The sequence below is a fragment of the Onychostoma macrolepis genome, chromosome 06 (genome assembly GCF_012432095.1).
Source record: "Onychostoma macrolepis isolate SWU-2019 chromosome 06, ASM1243209v1, whole genome shotgun sequence".
In the NCBI taxonomy this organism is placed as follows: domain Eukaryota; kingdom Metazoa; phylum Chordata; class Actinopteri; order Cypriniformes; family Cyprinidae; genus Onychostoma; species Onychostoma macrolepis.
Window position 1 is genome coordinate 18,432,429 of NC_081160.1, and position 24,183 is coordinate 18,456,611.

Below are 24,183 nucleotides of genomic sequence, written 5' to 3' on the forward strand. Positions count from 1 at the left end.
CCCCCCATAAATGCTGTTTAACCAATTTGGACCAATATATCTATCTAATTATATTAAAATATTCTATATTAAATGATTAATTAAATAATATTATTACATAATACAGATGCGCATTTCAGGCATAATATTTTAGAATAATATTAATCGATCAATTTTAAACATAACACAATACATCCACTTATCAGGCTTATATGTTTTATTGTTTTGGAAAGAGCAAAGTAATCTCAGTATCTCAGATCTTTGTTAACATTTTTTGTACAAACACAGCTTGCACATGTTGCTGGGAAGAGATGATTTACAGTTACCAGACAGCACACACACACACACACACACACACACACACACACGTACAAGCACACCTGCAAACGCTCCCTCTCTCACACACACACACACTAATGCAATTCAACATTCACACACAGCTCCACTTACATCTAAACTGACGTGAGTTTTCTCATTTCTTTTGCGCATCTGAGTGACGTTTCACTTTAGACCATGTAGACATACTGATTAAGCACTACACAGAATTAAATTCATCGATTTTTTTCTTTTCTTTCAGCTGACAGACTCCAAATTGTTCTTCGATTTAACTCAGTGCAATAAAAAACCCTTTAGTTACAGTGCTCAGAAAGTGTTAATGGATGGCGAGGCTCATCCTTAACGTTAAATGTGGATGGAAACCTATGAATCACAAAGCACCAGTATATTCTTCTCCAAACCATCACGACGTCTACATCAGACACTCAAAGATGTAACCAAAATGTTTGTTCTTGACATTGAACATCAGAGCATCTAGGAAGTTAAACAGTAACACAGTGTTTTTTTTCCTTTTCATTTTTGTTTTTTTTTTTCCACAAGAAACAATATTTTTCACTTTATTCATAGGTTTAAACATTTAAAAAATATGCAGCTTATTTTCTCTTAAAGGACAATTCTGGAGATACACGTACAAACGAAACGAAAAGAAAAAGCGATTTGGTCATTTAACCACTCAAGAACCTCGTCATCTCACAGAGACCGTTACCATTTGCAAAATAAAGATGTTCTGAAGCGCAGGGGCTCATGCTCAGGACACTGTGGGGGGGGAGAGGCTGGATACAAACACATCTGCGTGAATGATAAAAGAATTTACAATGTCCAGAAGCTGACAATCCATGTTGAACTAATAGTGCTGCTATACATAACACTGTAATAACATTAAGCGTGACGCATCTAAGTAGATACAGCATCCTGTTTCGTTTTCTCTTTTAAATGTCACCCCCGACCCATATATAGCATACATTTTCTGTTGCACTCGAGTTAAAAAAATTATATCTGAAATAAATTTCAAAATTATACCTCAGCATTATACTGTACACAGCTTACCAAACTACACAGATAACAAAAAGTCCAAAACTTCCTAAATTATGATACCATTCAAAGTCTATTCATATACAGTGTAACTTGTTTCGTTTTTTTTATACAACAAATCATGAATAAATAAAAATAGAATGATGTACTCTGATGTCTAACACTGTTCCTTCGGGAACAACAGAAAGGCTATTGAACAATACAAGAAAACACCAAACGGCCTTCGAGATATATATTATCAATTTAAAATGACTTTTCTGTTCTTTTGTGAGTCTATTGCAAGCAGGAGTCTTATTTTTCAAGCTGTGGCTGTCTAAAAAGAGATTTGTCAAAATATAATTTCTATCGATGTCCAATTAATGAACCTGACTGCACTGTGTAAATTAAAATGAGATATTCCTGAATACGCTTTTTTTAAATAAGCTTGAGCAACATCAAAATCCGATGCAGACCTCATACTACATGCAACAGTATAGCGCCATCTTGTGGCAGAGGCTCATTTCTCATTTAGACCGTACTAATTTGCTACCTTGTTCGAAAATGTGATACTTTTGACAAACTGAATGCATAGAGTCATAAAAACATCACATGTTCAGTCTCACTTTTAGAGAAGGATACAGAGATTTCAGGTTCAGTAGGCACAGCCAATAACACGTCGGACACAAATAGAGGCTAAACCTTACGAACAAACCCAGGCCCTTTGACTGCCGCAATACAGATGTTGCAAAGTGAATACAGTTCACAAATATAAGAAGTACACCCTAAAACGGTCCACATTTTATAATGCAACTCATATAATACTGCTGGAGTGTGTGTGAGGTCCACCTGTATTGTACATCTACAAAGGTTTATCCATAAGGTCAGGTTGGGGGTCATGTCCTGTGTTTTAAATATTCAGAATTGGTCCAAAATATGCAGACTTGCATGGTGTTGTTTAGTTGTCTGCCATGTATTTTCCTATGATAAAAGCACAAATACAATTTTATGTTTTGAATAAATGCAGCGTATCTTATTTTCATTACTGATCAAAACAGATGTCGCTTGCATAACTCACCTGCTGCAAACCTCTTCTTGATGAGGGAAAAACGATATCCGAGGCCAACCAGCTCAATGTCACAGCCTGACAGAGTGCTGCCCTCACTGGTGAACTGCACTGCCACTGGAGCGGGTTTACTGGGACCCTCTGTTAGCTGGAAACGGGCCAGCAGAGATCCCACACCTGAAGATATAGAAAAAAAGGGTGGATGAAATAAAGATATGCAATTAATTATAGATAGTTTAGACCGTTCAAAAGTTTGGAGTCAGTCATATGTGACCCTGGATCACAAACCCAGTCATAGGGGTACATTTTCATTGTCTGAAAGCTGAATAAATAAGCTTTCCATTGATGTATGGTTTGTTAGGATCGGACAATATTTGGCTGAGATACAACTATTTGAAAATCTAGAATCTGAGGGTGCAAAAAAATCTAAATATTGAGAAAATCGCATTTATAGTTGTCCAAATGAAGTTCTTAGCAAAGCATATTACTAATAAAAGTTTTGATATATTTATGGAAGGAAACTTACAAAATATCTTCATGGAACATGATCTTAAAATCCTCACAAAAGAAAAATCGATTGTAATCGAATACAATGTATTTTTGGCTTTTGCTACAAATAGACCTGTGCTACTTATGACTGGAGCTTTTGTGCTCCAGGGTCACATATATTTTAAAAAGAAAGAAATACTTCTTCACCAAAATTGTCAGTAAAGGCATTTACAATGTCAAAATGTTTTTGTTTCAAATAAATGCTGTTCTTTTGAAATGTATATTCATTGAAGAATCCTGAAAAATTCAAAAATATTAAGTAGTATATTAGAATGATTTCTGAAGGATCATGCCACAATGAAGACTGGAGTAATGGCTTCTGAAAATTCAGCTTTGGCAACACAGGAATAAATTATATTTTAAAATATATGAAAAACACATAACAGTTATTTTAAATGGTAATAATGTTTCACAATATTACTGTTCTTACTCTATTTTGTATCACATAAATGTTGCCTTATTGAGCATAAGAGACTATTTTCAAATACTTAAGATTAAAACATCTTACAGATCCTAAACTTTTGAACGGAAGTGTATATATACACACAAGAATGAACCATGAATCTGACCTCCATTCTCAGACTTCTGAGAAATATCTGGAATCTTCCATAAGATTCTCTGCTGTTCGGCATTCCTATAAAGATAGCAATAAAAAATATTATATTATCTAGAAAGAAAGTAAAGAACGTTGTTGATCTGTCAAAATGCTCTTCTTCCACGTCTAGTACTATTCCGTTTTCAAACTCTCAAACTCAAGTACAATCATAATGCTTCATATTCACAATGACAGTCTGATTTTTGTAGGCTAGTAGTCCATTAATAGAAGAATCTAGTTCATCTCTCACCAGGCAGCTGGAGGAAGCACAGCCTGCAGTTTGCTGACGCCTCCGTCCACAGGAATGAGGAACTGAACATTGTTGAGGGCGACAGGAGTGGTCATGGCACCACCGTTGTACTTGTAGTCTATCCTCAGATCGGTACTGGTGGGCTCACACCTCCAGCTCACTGCTAGATTTAGAGGAGTGGACTGTAGACCCTTCGGTAACACCTGAGGCAAATTTGATAATGAAGTGTTAATGACATGGCCTCATTCTCGTCAATCTCAAAAACAAAACTGTTTTAAATTCAATTCTAAAATGAATTCAATTAATTAAGAATAACATTAAATTTTTTTTTTTAAATATTAAATTAATAATCAATCATTTAAAATAATTTAATAAAATAACAAAAGAAAAATTATTTTTAAATGAATTTATAAGTAATTATTAATAAATTATGCAATAGATATTAAATTAATAATGAATAATGAAAATAATGTAATAAAATAATATAAAAAATAAAACCATTATTTTAAATTAAAGTATTAAAATAATACTTATTAATACAAATATTAATAGATTATTCAATAAATTACAATTATTAATAAATTATGAATAAACAAACTTATTTTAATTTTAATGAAAATAATTTAATAAATTAAATGTAAATTTTATTATTAATAAAAAAAATATATCTTAATAAATCAAATCAAATTTTACTTTAATAGTTTGTTTTTAATGGCATTTTTATTTACTCATGTTAACCAATTCAGACGCGTTTACTAGGTCTCAAAGCTAAACCAACTAAGAATTACTTGCGTAAAAATAAAGCAAATACTAGATATAGATTTTCTAAAATCCAAGTACTACAAGTACTCTTAAGTCTCTGTGCTCAGTGTTGCTTTGAGGTTCTCACCTGATATTTCAGCATGTCTACATTGTAGTAAGTTGCTTGTGGTTTCTGCTCCGCCACCTTCTTTAAATGGATCATCAGGTTTGGCATATTCACCCAGAACTCCTTTGAGTTGGGATTGGGCTGCGTGGTATCACTGTAGGACATTTGAAAGTGCATTCAATCTGCAAATCATACTCAAATAAAATAAATAATTAGGCATTATCTGTTCGTCCTGTATCAACATGTACACCATTCAAAAATTTGGGGTCAATATGTTTTTCTAATTACTTTATTTAGCAATTTTGCACTAAATTTTGTGACAGTAATTTTTTTTATTTATATTTTTGACGTCAAAATCCTGAAAAAAATGTACTATTATGGTTTTCTCCAAAAGACAGTGCAATTGTTTTCAACATTGATAATAATAAGAAATACTTATTGAGCAGCAAATCAGCATATTAGAATGATTTCTGGACCGTGTGGCACTGAAGAAGTAGTAAAATTCATCACAGGAATCAATTACATTTTCAAATGATTTTGAATTGTAATAATATTTCAAAATATTACCATTTTTACTAGTGCTGTCAAACGATTAATCGCGATTAATCGCATCCAAAATAGGTTTTTGTTTACATAATATATGTGTGTGTGCTGTGTATATTTATTATGTATATATAAATACACATATATACAGTATATATTTAGAAAATATTTTCATGTATTTACATGTATATATTTATATTCATATAATTTATATTATTTATAAATATATTTAATATATAAACAACATATTTATCCTAAATATATACACGCATGTGTGTGTATTATATACACAATAAATATACACAGTACATACTCATATATTGCCATAATTGCAGTCTAGGCAAGCATATAACACTTTGTATTAAACCCCAGAGCTTTGAATGGCAGTGTCTAAAGCTTTTGCAAGATCAATAAATGATCGCATCCCCTCACTACTCCTACATAAGTGTGGAGAGCACATATAATTAGTCATACAGTATATGAGTCAGCCTCAGCCGCACAGGAGTGATTCTGAAGTGAAATCTCACACTGAGAAGATGTGCTTAGCCATAGAGAAGTATTACCATAAATTACAAACTCTCCATCCTTTACTAATCACTTACATTACTAATTAGTCCATAAGCAATGATTCATAATACATTTCAGGCTAATGCCTTATTTGTGTGACTAATAAAGAAATGTATAATTATCATTAGTAAATAAATATGATGAGGTCTATGTGACGGTTCTGTTGTAGTTGATGTTAGATGAATGTTATTACCAGCACAGTAACTGAGGGTTAGGAAGGACGTGTTCCAGACGACTGTAGTTGGTTATGCTGAAGGTTAGCACAGCAGGCGAGGGGTTATTTGCAAAATGCCGTGTGATGCCTGCTGGGAAGGACAACACCATCTCTCCGGTGATCTTCACCACACACCTTAGAAAGTGACATTATTGTACACATACATAAGTAAAGGTCTGGTGTGTGAAACAGTGTTAGAAACAAAGTGATCAATAAAACAAATTCATGGGGGCCATTCACACAGAGCATGTTTTTTCCTTTTCACTGCAGCAGACGCAAGTTAAAATAAGTTCAGCTTTTTAAAAAATGAATCTCGAGACCTTGCGTTTTTTTCCATTCCAGTACCAGTGTCTTGTGTTTTTCAAAGCAAAAACATTCTACATGAATGGCCCTACACACTGTAATAAAGGACATTAGCAAATAGGAAAGAAAAACAGATGTATAGACAGAAGAGATTAATAGAGAGAGGGAGAGAGATGACAGGTAAATGTGACCCTGGACCACAAAACCAGTCAAAAGGGTCAATTTTATGAAATTGAGATTTATACATTATCTGAAACAAATCTGAATAAATAAGCTTTCCATTGATGTATAGTTTGTTATGATAGGACAATATTTGGCCGAAATACAACTATTTAAAAATCTGGAATCTGAGGGTACAAAAAAATCTAAATATTCAGAAAATCGCCTTTTAAAGTTGTCCAAATGAAGTTCTATTACTAATCAAAAATTAAGTTTTGATATATTTACAGTAGGAAATTGACAAAATATCTATACTTAATGTCCTAATGATTTTTGGCATAAAAGAAAAAAATCAATAATTTTGACCCATACAATGTATTTTTGGCTATTGCTACAAATATAACCCAGCGACTTAAGGTTTCAAATTAAGGACCTGTCTGAAACATTCAAGTATTTACATACTTTATGATGCTTACATTGCAAAGTCATAGGAGTACTTATACTTAAATGTACCATATACTTGTAGATTCATTTAACTTAATATAATCTGAATGTGGTGTGTGTATGTATATTTATACACACACACACACACACACACACACACACAGTATGAATTAAGGAAAAAAAATGCAAATATGTTATGCTTATTTCTCTGTAGAAATTGAATCATATCATAATAAATCTAAACATAAAACATCAACTAATCTTAATGTTATATTAATATAAAATATTATTATAAAATAATATAAAATATATGTTATGTATAATTTATTTATTATTACTTATCAATTGTGAAATATTGCAGGCAGCTAAGAGTACATCTGTGCTGCATTCAAAATTCCACCAGCTGGAGGGATTTCAATGATGGCATATTGTGCAAATATTGGATTCAGATGCGCTTCAACTGAGGAATAATTTTAGGTTTTGAAAACAGACTAAGACTGTTTCTTTGGATGCCTTAGAACTTGGTAAACAACCTAAAATGATTATAGATTATGATTATTCTAGCAAGCTACTATATTTACATTTACATTTAGCAGATATATAAAAATATATATAATATATAAAACTAACATGGTTCTGATTCTGAGATGTGAAGATTGTCACATACTTATTGGGGTCAGCTCCTTTGAAGTAGGCACTGACTGTCTCTGTGAAAGCTGCAGCCACAGGCAGTGTGTCCTGGGCTCCCATGGTGAGAGGACTGGGCCCTCGAGAACAGCCTGAGAGAACAAAAACACACACACGGAGTTACAACGTGTTTACAGACAAAACGCAATTTTGATCAGTCACTGAGATACAACACGGAAGCAAATACATGAGTGACAAAGAATGGGAAAAATGGAAATACAAACAAATAGACAAACAAAACATCTCACAGTTTATGAGACAATCAGTGGCTGACAAAACTAATTTCTTCATTTGTATTTTAGCAATGCACTTGAGCCCAGACCTAAAATCTAGAACAATGCCTCCTTCAGATGGACTCTATTTTCGGTTTACTTTCCATGACCACATTGTAAGGACTTATCAGTAAATGTGTATTTAACGTTTATTGTGTTGTTTTAAGCAAGCTTGATCAAATTTTGAATGTTAAATAGGTGAATCATGATTAAATTTCACCTCAAGCTTGAGTTTACAAAGCATGAGTTCACTAACTGGGCATACAAATTGATGCACATACTGAAGATGCAACACACTTGTTTCAACAATATTAAACAGGAGAAGAAGAAGAAGAAGACGAAGAAGAAGAAGAAGAAGAAGAAGAAGAAGAAGAAGAAGACGAAGAAGACGAAGAAGAAGAAGACGAAGAAGACGAAGACGAAGAAGAAGAAGACGAAGAAGAAGGCAGCGAAGGCGAAGAAGAAGAAGAAGAAGACGAAGAAGAAGGCGAAGAAGGCGAAGAAGACGAAGAAGAAGAAGAAGGCGAAGAAGAAGAAGAAGGCGAAGAAGACGAAGAAGAAGAAGACGAAGAAGACGAAGAAGAAGACAACGAAGACGAAGAAGAAGAAGAAGAAGAAGACGAAGAAGAAGAAGAAGACGAAGACGAAGAAGAAGAAGAAGACAACGAAGACGAAGAAGAAGAAGAAGAAGCTCACGTGTGATGTTTAATTACAGTAAAATCGTGCAGTTATTTATATGGTTGAATTTGATAAACTGTAAATAAAGACACTTGTAAATAAAGTGGCATTAAAACCATAAAGTATATCTGTATTAATACACATATTACACATAATATTCAAAGTTTTTATTGATTTTAAGGAAAATTAAATCTGGTTTTGTGCGAGTGGGATGAGAATTACAAGAAATGTAATGATTCTAATGAGGATTCCAAATTCCAATTTCAATGCTTTTGGTTCCTTAATGATTATTTAAGTAATCTTGAGAGAAAAAAAAAAAAAAAGGACATTGTTTCAATGTTTGGAAAACAGGATTTTAAGACAAAACCATAGTAATAAATTGGGAACAATTTGTAACCATGAAATCTAAAAATTATACTATAACAGGTCTAGTACCATTTTCAGCAGATCTTTTATTCAGACATTTTTAAGTGTGCCTTAAGATTTCAAAAGTGTCTAAATATTAGTAAGTAAGTATACTCTACCGTGGTATATAATATGGTATTTTAATCACTGGAAACAATCATATAGTCACAAACTGATTTTGAGCACAGCTGGACATCATTAAAACAGTATTTCTTGTTAAATGCAGTTAGATGCTTTTCCACAAGAAGATTTTTCTAGTCTTTTTTTTTAAATTATTTTAAAATTTAATTCAATTTCATTCATTTGGATTCATAAGAGCAACCAAGGATAAGTGTAATATATGCAAAAGATGGAAGAGAAAAAATAAGGAAGTTGAAACAGAAAACACTCAGCTTCAGTGGCATGCACCTGAAGCTGAAACATAGTGTTATGATCCAAGACCAAAGTCAAAATGAAGAGATCGAAGCAGACGAGCCACAAAACAACAAGAACGCGAAAACATACAGTATTAGTGACGAAGGTAAAAATATGATGATCCTTCAAAGAAAAGAAAACCTGCCAGTGAGATGAACAGTTAAATGACAAAGCAGAAATACAGAGCAAAGCAGATGTGTGGAGGACAAGCAAATGCATCATGGTTGGTTTTGATGAAGGAACGAATGCATGAGAAAAAGGGGGAAGTCAGATGTCAGATGAGACTTGAGTGTGCACGCGCTACGTCCTTAGATATTAACCCCAACTTACCTTCAAAGGTTAAATAAAACTTGCCTCTGTCAAACCACACGAGGGAGGGCTGGTCTGTCTCTGTGTTGGAGGGGAAGGAGGTATAAGGATGGGGAGTGAGGAGAGGCAGGGAAGGAGAAGGGGGAGAGAAGGACAGTAGCGTGAGTCACACACAGGTCCATCATATGGCATAGTGATGGGGGCCAGGGGCACAGGTCAAAGGTCAAAGATGGTCACAATTCACCTCAGATGGAGATGACTAGGATACGTGACACACTCACAAATGTTGCACAGGACACTGGACAGGCAAAAAAAAAAAAAAAAAATTCCAATCTAATTCAATCTGTGTAGTTATTAGTCATTTTATTTGCAGCAAGACTACAAGTAAGAAAATAAGGTGACATACAGCTATTAGCTTCAGATTTACAATTATTATTGTTAATAAAAACACATGTGTAAACTTCAATTTTAAAGTGCAACAACTGAGAATTGATGTTTTTGAGATCTGGGGAGATTCGAGAATCCAAAAATGACATTCTTACAAATTCTGATTCATTTACGTATAATATCAGGACAGATGAAAGCTGGAAATGATTTGAGCTGCTTATGAATTAAAGCCTCTAGATTTAAGGATGACATTAAACGGCTTATTCTTAAACTTGTGAAGGAATAGATTTTCCAAAATGGAAAGTTCTGTCATATTTATTCACCTTTTTGATGTTTTAAAACCGTATACCAAAAATGCACAAATGCAAACATCCTGCCAACTGTTACATTTATTTATTAAGATGTTGGCATCTAACCTATCTGACTTTCATCACAGCAGTAGTCCTTATGACTTGTGCACTATATTCCAAAGGTCCTTGCACACTGAGTCCGAAATTTTCGTATGCATTTTTTCATATTTGTCATCCTAAAAATTCATCACGCACAGAAACCTTGCACACTGAGTCCAATGCGTATTAATTAATCTTTTGCGAATCAATTTGCAAAACAATAAGCAGTGAGGATGATTTTGTTGTCCTCTCTCTTCTTGAAAAGGGAAAAAGAAAGAGGAAATATTGGGTCCATCTAAACCTGAGATGGAAGGAGAGTTCCACCTCCTTATCAAGGAGCTGCGGGATTATTAAAGTTTACTTCAGGATGTCAGTTGCTCAGTTTGATGCTTTGCTAGCGATACTGGAGTCACATATTAAAAAGAAGACCACCAATTTCCATGAACTCAGTGTGCAAAGACCTATAGAGTGCTTTGTGCTGTGAGACGAAGTAGATCAACTTATCAGATTTTGGTGTTTACTTGTACGGTGGCTCTGAATTTTCAAAACACCTCTCAAAATGCTTGCTATGGATGTGAAAAACGCAGAAAATCGAGGCATTGTGTAAACGTGATTGACACAGCGTGAGGTCGTATTTATTTTTTATCGTGCAAAAATTTCAGACTCTGTGTGCAAGGACCTTAAGTCTTCTGAATGTGAGGAGCTTTGTGTGAGGAACAGACTGAAATTTAAGTTGTTATTTATGAATGAATTGTTCTTCACTGATGTGGTTGATCCTTACTGGAGAAGAAGATATCAACACAGTGATTTCAGTCTGCTCCTCACACAACTTATAATATAACAAAAGTCTGGACTAAATATGGACTACTTTTATGGCGCTTTTATAATGTAATTTCAGTGTGTTTTTGTTCTATGGAAGAAATAACAGCGAAGGGGTTTAGAGCAACATGAGGGTCAGTAAATTATGACAGAATTTCATTTTTGGGTGAACAATTTAACAAATAAAAAAATAAATCAGTTATAAAGTGCTTTTAGTTGCCTAGAGTTTGCGTTTTGTGAAAAGTATATAATGTATATTTCTTATATATTTCTGATATGTGAATGGGAGGAGATAGCTGCAGTAGGGGTGATGGGCAACAGGGGGCGGTAATGAGTCACAAGAGGGAAGAGTAAATGAGGGCTTCTTCTACTGTGCTGGAGAGGGGTAATACATTTTCAGACAAAACCAGGACCAGAACTATGAATGAAGTGAAGATCATTTAAGCAATGAGAAGATGTGAGTTGTACAGTAATGCTGAGCATTTCAATTGTGTTATCTTAAACTAAAAAAAATGAATGTTTGAAAAATTAGAACCTGGAATAGTGCAATAGAAGATCAACTGAATTTGGACTTGGAAAAATAACATTTTGCATATTGCAACCCAGGGAGATGTAAAACATTGAATGCTAAAATTTTACTTTTAAGCAAATAAATTAATTGTCTAGATTCTAGATTGTTTAGATTCTAGATTCTAAATTCTTAACAAACTTGTATTTTTAAAGGAAATTAGTAGAGAGAGAAATAATTGTCTATTGATAGAGAATTATTGCAAGAACAAATGCTTGCTTTGAACAGCATTCCATGCAGAATACTGTAATATTTTACATAAACTGCCCTGTATCAAGAGCAATATTGCCATACTGTATATGCTACCTAGGCGATATATAATTTTCGCATATACATTCTCTGGGTAGATGAAGATATAATTCTATAACACACACACACACACACATACATATATACACACACACACACACACACACACACACACACACACACATATATATATATATATATATATATATATATATATATATATATATATATATATATATATATATATATATATATACCACAGTAACATGTTTATAATACCTATATGATGATTTTTAAACATTGTAACTACCATATGTCAATAATATATATTTTTATTTATGCAACTTTTATATTTACTTATATAATATTACCATGTATTGTTGGATTTTAAGATGTATATGTATTAAACATGAATATCTGTATGGGCTAGATATACATCTAAATATATTAAATTGTTCCAATTTCTAATAGGTTTCTTATATGTTTTTACTTCATTTAACAGTATATTTTTAAATTTAATATATGTAAAAACATTACATTTGTGCATGGGATAATTTATTCTCAACATCTAGTTGCTAGGAGTCTTTATACCGGACAATCAAACAACTGCAGAAATAAAGGCAATGCCATTTTGTTTCCTTATATGTGATCCTCAGAACATCGCACACTTTATGGTTGAAAATATCAAGCAGAATGTTACATTTGACTTTGAATGAAATGCAGCATAGGTTGTGTGGATGTTGAAGATAAAATTTAAAGATGTGAATTTCACTTGTGAGGATAAAAATTATGTGGCAGTAAAGCTTGACATTTTCAGCATGACGATTGTTAGAAATGCTTTTACCCAGGTGCAACATCAGAGAGCTCTCCACTCAAACTAGTGTGACGGCAGGCATACTGATCAGCTCTGCTGCCACTTGGGCCAAATTCCAGACCGCACTTCAAACACTGAGAGGCTGTGTGTGTGTGTGTGTCATCTGTTCAAGCAGGATGGTGGTACTCTGAGTTTTCTGAAGAGTCTACAGCCAGACATGCTTTTCAGGGACTAAAAGACTCTTCTGTTCCTGGTTCTTGATGTCAGTGCAGATGTGAGATGTTGCATAACTGTTACAGGCGGAGCAATCTCTAACATGCATGATGAGCTAAACAGACATGTCTTTTATGAATGTGAAGAGCAAAATATGACAGAAAGAATTAAAATATGGATGAAGTAAATACTGTGGCAAACAGTGCTGGACTGTAATCAACATGACAAAAGTAGAGGGAAACACCTTTCAAAATAAATGTGCTAAAACTGCCAAACAGTCTTTGGTAAGTTAAAGAAATTATCTGGGTTATTTACAATTAATGTTTATGGACAGAATTTGAGGTCTGCTGCTGATCACTAAAATACAAGTTTTTAAAAATAAACAGAAAATGTATCATTTTATACAACAGCAGTAATATCAATATGATAAAAGAACATTTATTATTAATGTATTTTTTATTAATAATAAATTCAATAAAACTCCTGCCAAGTAATAGTTCAGTACCCAAACTGTAGGATTTTGTAGTTGTCAAGCAATATTATTATTATTATTATTAAAATAAAATAGAATATCTGGTGTCAGGTGTGTGTTTATTATTTTATTTTACAATAATTTACTATACGTTATTTTTTTCTGGCTTCAAATGTGGCTCATCCAATAAGAACTGAGAGTACAAACTATCAATTTTTATTCTATCAAACTATCAATTGTAAATTTGTCTAAATTATCTGTTTGATGCGAGATTACTTGTTTATGTGGAGAATTTTCTAGTAACCAAATGCAGTGGAGTTTGCAGAATTAAGTCTCAACTTTGTTCCACGTGTCTTTTGGGGTTGTGATACCAAACGAAAATAACCAGGTTTACTTTTTAGCTGCTCCGACACTGAATAGAACTTTGTACAGACCAGGCTGTATGCAGTTTTATCACACCAGTCTGCAATCAATGATCCAATTTTTATAGTCATACTTGAATTAGTTACGGTTTGTACTGTGAGAGCAGCATATTTTAAAAGTTTATTGGCTGCAGCTGGCAGCTTTAATGCCAGGCGTCCATTATAAGTGCATTGCTGTAATCAACAATGAGCCATGCACAGTTTCTGCCCATGGACATTAAGCCATAAATGACCTGGAAAATTCCTTTAAGGACTTATTTACTAGTTTAGTCACTGGTGCGAATGAAAAAGATCACCATGAATGAGCTATGCTCTGACAACTGACACTATGGGAAATGTAACCATTTGTTACATTGTTGAATCAGTGGTCTCCATCCCCCTCCATTGAATCAGAAAGGGTTTATACAGTAGCGTACCTGCTGGCATGTCTGCCCGTCTCTCAAAGCTGGGAAGTTTGTCTACAAATGCGTCATCTTCTGACATCAGACAATTACGTCATCCCAAAAGACAGGACAAGAAAGACGACAAAACACAAACAAAAAATAAACGTAATTCAAATTAAATGACAAATAATTGCAAAGAAAACTAAAAAGGTCACAGTTATTAAACTCAGACGTCAACAATGGATGCACGGCACACATTTAAAATTTTTAAAAGATGACAACTGAAGAAGAAAAAAGGGAATGGTGAGAAAAATAAAAATAAATGACCAAAGATGAAACAAATCCAAAAGGATGGAATAGCACAAGCAACGGATAGTCCTACATCCATCAAAAGCTCTAGAATCTTGATTCACAAAACAGTAGTTTGCAAACCTCAGGAAATGCTGATATTGAAAATACAAAACAAAAAACTACCTTTCCAGCATCAAAGAAAGCATCCAATAACAGTATTCAAATTGGTACAGCAGATGCCATACGTCACATTTCAAAAAGTCCAGCAAAGACACAAATAGCTCATTATGTTTGTACGTTATCTGTTAATAGTAATTTTTCTTTAAATTGTTAAATATATCTTTTATATCTTTTTTAGGTCTTCGTTTATTTTCTACAATGCAAAGACCAATTACTTGGATTCAGAATTGTAGGGATTAAAGATGAAAACTATTTATCTATACAATATCTAAGTAATCTTAGCAATTATTTCCACTTAAACATGCAAAAGACCAACTGATGCACAAGCTATTATACTGTGTATGAGCAAAACTGTATTTTTAGCAAAGCAATTAATCTTTCATAATCTTTCAGAATTTCCAGTGATCTAAATACATCAATGCAGAATGATGGAGATTTCACTTCAGTATTTTAAACAAAACAGCATCATCACCATACTGTTTTGGTCCAAACTAAATCCAAAGCTGTGAAAATATTACGACAATGAATTCATAACAGTGCTGAAAACTGAGAAACAGAGGGCCTTGTTTTGCCAAATTCTAGTTTGAAAGGCAATTTCCGGTCACACTTTATATTAGGTGGCCTTAACTACTATGTACTTACATCAAAAAATAAGTACAATGTACTTATTGTGTTCATATTGTATTGCAAAACACTACTGCTGCTATTGAGGTGGGATATGGGTAAGGTTAGGGACAGGTTTGGTGGTATGGGTAGGTTTAAGGGTGGGTTAAGGTGTAAGGGATGGGTCAACAGTGTAATTATAAATGTAATTACAGAAATTAATTGCAGATGTAATTACATCTAGGTATTTTTAAAAATATAAGTACAATGTAAAAACATGTATGTACACAATAAGTGCACTGTACCAAATGATTAATTCAAATGTAAGCACATAGTAGTTAAGGCCACCTAATATAAAGTGGGATCCAATTTCCAGAGCAGACACATAAAGACAAAGCAGCATGGCAAAGCAGAGAGAATGATGGGAAATGGAGTCACACCTGACACAGACACGGAGAGCTCTTTACCGACGGTGGGAGTGGTGGCGGCACTCAGAGAGTTGGTGGAGGAGATTGAAGAGGTGCTTTCTGCACGGGCCAGCGGAGCCAGAGGAGGGGGGCTTGACGAGTGTACAGGGGGGCTGAACGGCCGATTCTGACAGGAAAAGCAGGGAAAAGGAAGAACAGACAGAAGGGAAGTTAAGTAACAAAAGAGTAGGGGTTTGTCATTCTGGTCAGGTGATCAGGAGGCATCTTGTGGTAGTGTTTCTTGGATTTTGTTTCAAAGTTTTTATTTAAAGAACATTAGATTCGTAGTAAATATCAACCTAGGCTTGGTCTGGTATTCTGAGGGGTGAGTTCTGACATCTTTTTAAAAGTTGTAAAAATTACATAGGCCATGGAAAGGTCAGAGACATTGAGAATTTGTTGGGAACTAACAGGGAGAGAAATAGTTACTATTTGAAAGCATTGTAAATTTTTTATGTTATCACGTACCACGTCCCCTACGCTTGGTTTCCCAGGTGGCAGTTTGGGTCGTGAGGGTGGCCGAGGTGGGGGAGGGGGAGGGGGAGAGCTGCTGGTAGCCAATGGCGTAGAGGGACGTGCAGGGGAGGAGGAGCCTGTGGAGCGAGAGTATTCCATTAAAGCAAAGCCATTCAAAGAGTAACATGCATCAAGCCTAATCAAGAGCTCTCCCCAATTCAGAAAAAATGATTGTACATTCAAGAATGTATGATACTTGACTGGAAAAGCCTCAGAAAATACCTATTTAAACCAATCCACTCAAATTAAATAAAACTTTAAGAGAAACCTTCACACTTTACAGCAAAACCTGCACTGATTGCACAAACAATGAAAACAAAAACATGATTTGTATCTTTGAAAATTAGGATGCATGATAATGGTACATAAAAGTAGATGCATGATGCCCCTGATTAGAGCACTGCCAAAATTTGAAACCCAAAAAATGTAGTAGTACCATTACAAATAGTAAGACTGTGTGTGTATATATATAGAAAATAATGAGGCAAAAAGTTGTCAGATACCCTTCCTCCATTTTACTAAGAAAGCACTTCTGTAAAAACCCACATAACATGATGGTGACTGAAGCAGAATGACTCAACCAAATTTATATGTATTTTCAACATGCAGAACCTTTTGTTACTGCTTATTACCTTAGGGTATATTCTATTTATCAAAATCTGTTATTTCCTAATGTGGATTGTTTTTATGTTGCTGGTTTCATTGTTTGAGGGCTAGTTCACCTAAAATTTAGGGCTGCAACTAATGATTATTTTGGTAATGAAACTATAAAGTGACAACTGGCAGATGTTTTCCATGCACAATGTGCAGATGCATTTAATCGCTAATCAAATTTGTTGTTGATTATTTTCATTGAGCTTCATTTAGTTGTTGTAGCCCTACTAAAATTACTCTGTGATCATTGGTCATAAACCAAACCTGAGCGACTTTGTTTTTTCAGGGGCACATAGAAGGTAAAGTTTAGAATGTCTAAGCTGCTCTCATTCAATGAAACCAAAAAGCATCTTAAAAAGTTAATACGACACATGCTCTGTATTTCAAATATTCTGAACCCATATGATACTGTAGCCTTGTGTGAGGACTAAAACATTCACTGAAAGTCACTTTCAATAAATGGAAAGAGAAGCTTTTTGCTAATAACTCTTTATGTGCTCTACAGAAAACCTCATTAAGGTTTCAAAAGACAAGTGAAATGATGATGACAGAATGTTTATTTTTAGGTGAACTAAAGCTTTAATGTTCTGTGACCGCTGGCCCGGTTGACAGTTGTTTTTTTTAGATAGTACTCACCACTTTCATTTCCACTCGTACCAGCTGGAGGGATGGGCCCTGGGGATGACACTACCGCCCTGTATGTGGGAGGTGGAGGAGGAGGTGGTGTCGAACGTGGTCCTTGACCAATCTCTTTGGGTGAAGAGCTGCTCTCACTTGGGTCCTCTTTTGATGTGGTCTCCTCAGGGCTCTTCTTGTCCTCTTGGTTCAGAACCAAAGGTGGAGGGATTGTGCGTTCACTTGTCTCTACAGTGGTTGGTGGGCTGTTGGTTGAGTCTGATTGGGTCTCTATCAGAGGAGCACATGGCGAAAAGTCTGTTTTGAAGTGAGAAAGATCATCTGGTTTCGGTGGTGGTGGGGCCTCTTCAACCGGAGGAGGCGGGACAGTTGGAGGAGAAGGAGTGGTGTCTTTGGGAACAGGTGGGACAGGAGGGAGGCTATCCTTTGGCGACTCAATGGAAGGAGGAGAAGGTGCTGGCTCTGCAGGAGGAGGTGGAGATTTTGGTAAAGGAGGATTCGGCTCCTCTGATGGAGGGGGTGATTTAGGTAATGGGGGTGCTGGTTCTGCTGGGGGAGGTGGAGATGGTGGAAGTGGAGGTGCTGGCTCTCCCTCTGAAGGAGGAGGAGGTCTTTGAGGTGACTCATCATTGAAGCAGACCCACTTATCTCCAACATCTTGATCAGGTTTTGGAGAGTCTTCTGGACCAAAGATGTTGTCTAGATCAGCTATAGAGGGCCTCTGTGAGGTCTGCCTTGAATTGTCCTCTTCTTTCTGCTCATCTGCATCAGGCACCACAACAAACATCAAAGAAAAAACTGAATAATGATAAACAGGCCAAAAGCAAAAGGGAAGACAAAGGAAAAGGCAAGAGATACCTTACCTACAAAAGAGATTTTTACAAGACGGAGTACCAAAAGTCAGGCACAAACAAAACCAGACACATACTCGTTGGGGTCAGATATTGGTATAGACCAGGGTTGTCCAAACCTGCTCCTGGAGGGCCAACTTCCTGCAGAGTTTAGCTCCAATGTGCCCCAACAGACCCGCCTTGAAGTTTCTAGTATTCCTCAAGACCTCGATTATCTGGTTGAGGCGAGGTTAATTGGGATTGGAACTACAGTCTGCAGAACAGTGGTCCTCCAGGAGCAGAATTAGACACCCCTTGTATAGACTGAGGCCTGCATGGAGGGGAATCTTACCGGTAGGTTCTGTAGCAGGAGATTCAATCGGAGGGGGGGAGGTCGGCACATTCTTAGGCGGAAGCGGAGGCAGAGCTGCAATGACATTAGTGCGGCTGAGACAAGCTCTCACATACACCCCCCACCCCCCGTAGGCCACGCCTCCATGCCCCACAGCACCATGCAAAGGCAAGGTCTCATTCAGGTAGTCAGTGACAACAGTGAAGGACTGTGGCATGGGATGAATAGCTCAGACTCTATGATAACACTTCACTCTTTGTGACCTAGTAATTCACACCATTTTTATTATTTAGGATGTTACATAATTTTTATGTTAATATATGTAGAAAGATCACTTATTTTTTTAGTATGCTTTTACCAGGGCTTGCACAGACTAGTCAATTAGTCTATAATTTCTACAATTAGTCCTCTAGTCCAGGGGTTTTCAAACTGAGGCCTGTGGACAGCCAGGGGGCAACAAGGGTGCTTAGAGGTCCATAAAATTTGATTGAAAAAAAAAAAAATCATTTTACTAGAGCTTTCAAAATAAACATTTCCAAAATATTAAATATGTTTAACACCATATTATTTAATAACACATAGACCAAAGATTATATCATTAATATTGTGTTCTGCTTTCAAATAACTGGTCAGAAATTATTTATTTTATTCTACTTACATTTCTAGTCTTTAACCATGAGAAATCTTGTTTTATATCATTATTATTTTAATGGTTTATACAACTTACATCAACATAATAGTGACTAGAGAAATATACAGTATATAATACAAAGATAATATTTATTAATTTGGCTTTAGTACAAATGACAATTAGCAAATTATCATTTTTTTGGAAATAACATGTCTTTATAATATCACACTTAATCTGTTTCTTACACAATATAATGGGTAAATAAAGCAGTTTTTAGTCTAGTCTTTTATGTGGTAAAACAGGAAGATAATTCCTCTGCCCACAAACTGCATCCCAGTTCAGCTGCATGTTATTAGCCTTGAGAAGTAATTTATAACGGGCAAATATTTGGAGTGCTTTGCAATTTTAAACTTTCTCACCCGCATCGTGTTAGCTGTGCTTTCCAGCTGGCTGTCAGACCAGTCTTTGACTCATTTACATAAGATAAACACTGACTCACTTCGCAGTTGACTACTTTCCTAGACAACTAGTCATATAGTAAAAAAATTAGCCCTAGTCATGCAAGCCCTAGTATTGACACATTTATGTAAAAATTCATTTAGAAAAATCGCTATTAGCAAGCCAAACATTTGCTTCATTTAGCCTTATGCTTAAAATCAACTCACACAGTGTCATTTTGCTTTTTTGTGGTTGGGGCTAACAAAAAATAGGCCACGTTGAGTAAACCGTCACCAAATGACATGAGTACAAGATGAGCTGGATGACTCTTAGGATTTTGACTGTTTTCCTGGCTTATGACTTAGAAATTAGTAGGTTAATGGAGACTGCCAAAAGGGAAAGTTATTTAAACAAATATTCTGAGGCAATCATGATTTTTCCACTCAGACAACCGTTCACCGTTTTGGAACGTATGGGTTTATGATACCAGGATGATGGCAATCATGCCACAAGCAATGACTTACTTCCTGTAGGAAAAGGTCTTGCCAGAGAGGAGTCTAGGTGGTGCTCAGACAGGGTTGCACCCCAAACCTCAGGTTCCTCTATCACCACTAATTTATGGAAGAGGACATGATACACAGTCGATGGTGGAGCAGAATTAACAACTGTGTGACTCACAGAGAGGAAGGAATCACTATGCAACACTTATCTATCCCTATTTCTGTAAAAATGCCCTATGAATCTAATTGATTTCATTTCAACTGTTGCAAATGGAAATGAGTGGGAGTCAACACAACTTGTAAGCACAAATGAATGTTCTGTTCTGTAGCTTACATTACAGAAAGCTAAAAAAATGGTACTGATAATAGAAGCATACAAACAAACACTATTCTTGAAAACTTTGAAAAATAAGTGTCATCTTTAAACCCTCTGTGAGTCCCTTGAAGACACATACTGTATATGACATAGAAAAATGAATTTTTTGTTAAAGTGAATGATGTGAACAAAGAATCTGGGCTGTGATCAGGTTCTGTTGGATTGTGAATGTTTAATTTCAGTGCTCCTGTAAATTAAATATCAACATCCATAAGCAGCACTAAGGGATAAGGATATGGTCATAAACAGTACCTTCACTGGTCTTCTGCTCATCAAAGGCTGTCTCCAGCGGAGGGCCGAATAAGGCTGTTGCATCCTCTGGCACTGGAGATTTCTTATTACTGAAATGGAGGAGAATTAAGCCAGATTTGCATGACTCATCCACACAGATGCACACCAGTCACATCCAGACTGCTCCATTTAAACTCATTTAACATCAACGAATGTTTAAAAGACTTACATACATCGCAACAACCAGGGTTATATACCATATAACCACACTTGGTAACACTTTAGTATAGGGATCAATTCTCTCTATTAACTAGTTGCTTATTAGCAAGCCTATTATTAACAAATTGGCTGTTTATTAGTGCTTATAAAGCACATATTTTGCATGACCATATTCTACATCCCTAATCCTACCCAATACCTAAACTTAACAACTACCTTACTAACCATTAATTAGGAGTTTGAGGCAAAAGTCATAGTTAATGGTTTGTTAATAGTGAGAATTGGACCTTAAAATAAAGTGACTCCACACTTTTTAAAATGTAAATGTAAAATGTTTTGTATTCTGGTTTTTAATCAAAGTTTTACTTAGTTTAATTGCTTAAATGATGCATAAACACTTTTTCATTTGTATTTGTTAAAAACAAATACTTTTTTTGTTTAGTTTCAATTTCAGACATTTTAGTTCCAGCACAAATTGCTCAATCTACAAGTGATAACAAACACACACACTGCACTTTATCAGAACTGCACCATACTCAAAATAATACCATTCAGGATAATAGTTTCTTTGTCAAATTCACAATGACACAGCATACTGCAGTACTTGTGAACAATGAAATTTCTTATAAATATTTACCACTACATGCAACATTTAACCACAATATGTAATTTACCTGCACCTAAATGTTGCAGTGTTTTTGTTTTTTTTACAGAATGCACTAACAGTCTGAAGTCAGGCTTGGAAGATTAATTCAATCCGATCATCCAGCTTTGATTAAAAAATAATTTTCTCTATAATTTTTAATCTTTTAATTTTTGTGTGCACATTTGTGGTCTTCTGTAAAATGACTATCATAAAGTGTGTAAGTGTGCGTAATGATACCTAGCAGGCTCAGGAGGGGGCGCAGGTGCAGGTGTCGGGGAAGGGGCAGGAGCTGGTGCAGGCGTTGGAACAGCACGTCTCGGTCGTGCAATTTCTTCACCTGAGGTTAACAGCATGATCAAATGAACACAAATAAACTGCACCTACTCATACACATGCAAGCACACCTCTTTATTCACATTTTAATTCCAAACAACTATTTAGTGTCAGAGTTTAATCGACACAGACATTAAACTCATAAACCCAGGAACAAATTGCATTATGTGTACTTACTGGGATTTCTTTTTGCCAGCCCCTGAAACAAACAGAAGGCCAAAACATTCATAAGACTAAAAGCTCATAACACCATATCTCTCATCAGCTGAGAAGAGTGCATTTTGGGTAAATTTAATCAAGGGAATGGTGAGTCAAATTCAGACATGGACATTGCCTTGATGCCCTGTAAATTGCTGTTTCATAATACATTCTACAGCTGACAGAAGAGCTGATTCCTATGATTGACTCAGGTGGTGAACAATCTTATCAGACTCACTGATGCATTAGTAACAAATAACACTGGCATCAATGTTATTACATGAGGTTCTTCATGGTGGCTGTGAATTTCAAATAGAAGAACACAGCATTCGTTTTTCAATCATCAAAATGGCATTCTTTGTACTAAAATATGAAACGATATTCAAATGATTATTCAGATAACAGTTATCATATTTAGATTAAGAACTTGCTTTAGGCAAGGTTCTACAACACCCAGACTACAAATCATAAAAATAGGCATTAGTTTGATCTCCAAAGCAAGCATTTTTTTGGTCACATGGGTCTATAGCACATAAGCAATATATTTATTCACATAGGCCATTTAATTAGCTAGAAACGATCAGCTGACTGAAAGAGAAAGTGAATAAAAGTGCTAATGTTAACGAATAGTGATGTCTGTAAAGAGTAGTCATTATTAATAAAAAACTGATACTGATTCTGACCTTTGCATTTCTATATGGAAATATCATTTACATGGAAGTATCGTGTCTCTCTAGACATCTACTCTTTTAACAAAGGTATCTTCAAAATTCAAAAGTTCTGCTTCTGTATACTGTTTAAACCTAATCACAAAGTGGTTCAAGCACTTGGAGAACAGAAAAATAATGTTAAAAGACACTTACCGGACTACGCCTCTGTGACCAGCAAAAAGGAAGAGAGAAGAGACACCTGGTCAGAAAGCGATAAATCAGTAATACAGACTTCGATCAAAAGCAACCTCTGTTCCTAAATGTTTACCTTTAATACTTCTTTTTATTTAAAGATTCTTTAATTTTGAGACTCAAGGAAGGCAGTGACCAAGTTAACAAAATTAAGATTAAATAAAGAATTAAATCTGTTCATCACATAAACCTATCATACAGCTGGAGAAAATATGGAACACAAGTCATATTGAGCACTTTTATAATATTTTTATTGTCTTTTGTGTCCTTTTTTTAATCTTAAAAGTTCCAATTTAAAATTCAGCTTTTCACGTAACTGTGAGGATAACATTCATATCACAATAAAGATCTCATCTTATGTTAGCGCTATTATAAATAACTTTGAAATACTCTGTTTCAAAAGGCACTTTTCCACTTTTCAGCATTTCTTGAAAATGGGATTTATGCATATATTGCCAACGTTGCACCTGTGCAGTGCTGCTTGTCTCAGCACTGTTTAGTCTTCAGAGAATCTAAAAGCATAGAAAGTATGTTCTGCTCACGAGTCACTTCAAAGAGATTACAAAGATACTGTATGTCAAACGACATACAGTATACAGTATATACTGCATGTCATAGTCATGATACTCCTGGACCAAATTCACAGTTATAATGCAAACGAAATGACAAGAAAGTTCATTTTCTATTGACATTCACTCTAGCTGAGGACATCCATTCCCGCTCACTCCAATTTAGCCTCATTTTTCTTTTTTCCTATTACTACTTCATAGCTGGATCAAGTCCAGGAATGAGGGCTCTGAGTTCAGTCTGGCTCGTGA

At 35.2% G+C, this 24,183-nt stretch overlaps 1 protein-coding gene across 21 annotated transcripts in view; it reads right to left on the bottom strand.

Moving 5' to 3' along the window:
• Positions 1–160: 160 nt before the first annotated feature.
• sgip1a (SH3GL interacting endocytic adaptor 1a) overlaps positions 161–24,183 on the bottom strand; it is a 79,406-nt gene continuing 55,383 nt past the window's right edge. For 6 of the 21 annotated variants that reach the window (XM_058778284.1, XM_058778289.1, XM_058778282.1 and 3 more), the window contains 18 exons: positions 23,327–23,338; positions 22,443–22,464; positions 22,170–22,269; positions 21,089–21,177; positions 20,485–20,571; positions 18,892–18,966; positions 17,710–18,471; positions 16,372–16,496; positions 15,877–16,030; positions 14,396–14,455; positions 9,668–9,727; positions 7,549–7,660; positions 5,955–6,110; positions 4,673–4,805; positions 3,784–3,986; positions 3,508–3,572; positions 2,402–2,566; positions 161–2,304 (listed from right to left, as the gene is read on the bottom strand). In XM_058778284.1, coding sequence (XP_058634267.1) covers positions 2,282–2,304; positions 2,402–2,566; positions 3,508–3,572; positions 3,784–3,986; positions 4,673–4,805; positions 5,955–6,110; positions 7,549–7,660; positions 9,668–9,727; positions 14,396–14,455; positions 15,877–16,030; positions 16,372–16,496; positions 17,710–18,471; positions 18,892–18,966; positions 20,485–20,571; positions 21,089–21,177; positions 22,170–22,269; positions 22,443–22,464; positions 23,327–23,338 — 2,403 coding nt within the window. In that variant the 3' untranslated portion in view covers positions 161–2,281. The remainder of the gene's footprint in view (positions 2,305–2,401; positions 2,567–3,507; positions 3,573–3,783; positions 3,987–4,672; positions 4,806–5,954; positions 6,111–7,548; positions 7,661–9,667; positions 9,728–14,395; positions 14,456–15,876; positions 16,031–16,371; positions 16,497–17,709; positions 18,472–18,891; positions 18,967–20,484; positions 20,572–21,088; positions 21,178–22,169; positions 22,270–22,442; positions 22,465–23,326; positions 23,339–24,183) is intronic. The other 15 variants (XM_058778291.1, XM_058778290.1, XM_058778286.1 and 12 more) reach the window with 15 other exon arrangements.